At 35.5% G+C, this 2,122-nt stretch overlaps 1 protein-coding gene across 1 annotated transcript in view; it reads right to left on the bottom strand.

The window, feature by feature from the left end:
* ASPM (asp (abnormal spindle) homolog, microcephaly associated (Drosophila)) overlaps positions 1-1,782 on the bottom strand; it is a 32,253-nt gene extending 30,471 nt beyond the window's left edge. Inside the window, exon 1 of the mRNA XM_009884932.1 lies at positions 1,608-1,782. Within this exon, the coding sequence (XP_009883234.1) occupies positions 1,608-1,782 (175 nt within the window). The remainder of the gene's footprint in view (positions 1-1,607) is intronic.
* Positions 1,783-2,122: the final 340 nt, after the last annotated feature.

The raw sequence follows: 2,122 nt of genomic DNA, 5'->3' as shown, positions 1-2,122 counted from the left end.
CTTCAAAAATTATTTAAAAAAAAAAAGATTTTACAAACCTCCCGGCTAAAAAGCTCTTCCCGTATTAAAAATAAATAAATGAATAAATAAAATAACCACGCGAAAGCCAAGTATTTTTCTAAATAAATTTAATTTACAAAATATTTTAAAATAAAAAGTAGAATGAGACGCACACAGATGTGATGAAAAAAAGTCTGTCTTGTCTGTTTTATCTTTCATGAGCTTTGAAACTGAAAGACATACAGAATTACTGTGTTTCCATTAAAAAAAAAAAAGGGGGGGCAGAAATTAAAACTTAGCGCAAGCACCCCTGCAAGAAATCCTGTGAAGGAAGCGATGTTAAGAGAAAAGAAAATTTACTTTTCCATAACAAACAAAATCACACATAGGACTGAGTACTTCTACGTTTACAGTACACCTTCCTAACTTCTCCTTACAGCAAAGTTTCCCCTAAAAAGACAACTTTACTTAAAGACTTCCATCTAAAATATCAACCTATACAGATCACATTTAAAACACATTATCTCATATACCAGTGACAAAATATTGAGTTTATTTTACCTTATTCTTTTATATAAAAGGACCAACATTTAAAACATGATCAAAATGGTTACTGGGGATTAAAAAAAATTTGCTGCTGTTACCTTTATTCCATCAAATCTTTTTAAACCAAAACATTTCTTATGAACCATCACAAAGATCCTTACGGGCTTAAGCGAAGTGATTGCCCTGCATTATGTTCTGCCAGTGTCATTCTTCAGTGCGTACGACGAAACAACCCGATCACTGTGAGATGGTATCATAGAAAAAGATCACATGTGACAGCAGTGACAAGGACCTACAGATAAATGCACTCAATTTCCCTGAAATTTCAGTCATATGGAGAACATGCAATCTGGATCAGTTACGCATGTAAGCTCAATACAGAAAATTTCCCATCTTTTTTACCATTTTCAGGGGAAAAAAACTATTCATCTATAACAGCCTTCTCAGAATTCATTCATAATTCTACATTCATGAATTTCTACACAGAAATGATTTTAAATTTAAAACTCGAGGGTCATTTATTCCTTCACACTCCACAACACATTTCATGTTCGATGAAGCACGTTACGAGGTGAGTTCTGAATGCTCTTACACATTTGTTACGAGGGAAATAAGCTCAGCTCTTTGATGATACCAAATAAATCTTTTGTCATTGAGTTCTGGCATGACCCATCTTTAAAAATAACTACCCAAATTATAATCCAGACTAAAGTAGTGCTATATTTTCAAGGAAACCACAACCTTACAGAAGATAGATCATCACCATTACCATTACTGATGTTCAGCATAAAAAGAACCCATGAGAGCCATACCTCTGTAGGAAAAGTGTCAGTGCTCAAAGAGGAAATTCCAATATAAATAAATAAACTGAACATAAAATCCACTTAAAGAATTAAAGGCAGTAACCCAGCCAACAACCAGAAATTTGTTCAGCACAAAAATACAGAATTCAATGTTTAAACAGAACAAGTGCAGTAAGTTCTCAGAACCACGTATCAGTTCAGAATACCAACACGGACTCCACTCTCCTCCCCAAAGGTCAGCATGTGGAAAAACCCAACTTTTTGCAATGTGCCACTGATCGTTCTTTAGAGATATTTTTAAGAGACCTGCTTCTTCCTTCTTTGGCAACAAACGGTCAACTGGGTCAATGACTGCCAGATAAAACATAGCCTCTATTGTAAAAGCATGCTCCAGATCAACACGACGTGCACTCTTGGATGAGTACATAGACATGCTAAAATGGAGGTGCCAGACACCTAAGGAGTTCCAACCCATGCAGCTGTGAGGTGCAGATCTCTGCCCTTCAACTCCAGCCCTCTTAAGAGGAACTGTCCTCCATCAAGCAGAGAGCAGCTCCTTCCACCTACCAAACGAAGTACCAGTCCACGAAAATTTATTCTGCTTATATATGAATTTTAAATAGATGTAAAGCCATAAGAATTATAGCTCATGATATTAAAAAAATAAAAACTATGTATCTAGCACATAATAAGCTTTCCTATTTTCTTTTACTGTCAACTGGCAATGATCCAGCCTGACCAGCAGGTAAAAATATTAACTAGTAGGGTTATCT

Source organism: Charadrius vociferus, unplaced genomic scaffold (assembly GCF_000708025.1).
Source record: "Charadrius vociferus isolate BGI_N301 unplaced genomic scaffold, ASM70802v2 scaffold163, whole genome shotgun sequence".
Lineage (NCBI taxonomy): Eukaryota > Metazoa > Chordata > Aves > Charadriiformes > Charadriidae > Charadrius > Charadrius vociferus.
This window is presented reverse-complemented; position numbering and strand designations above follow the sequence as displayed.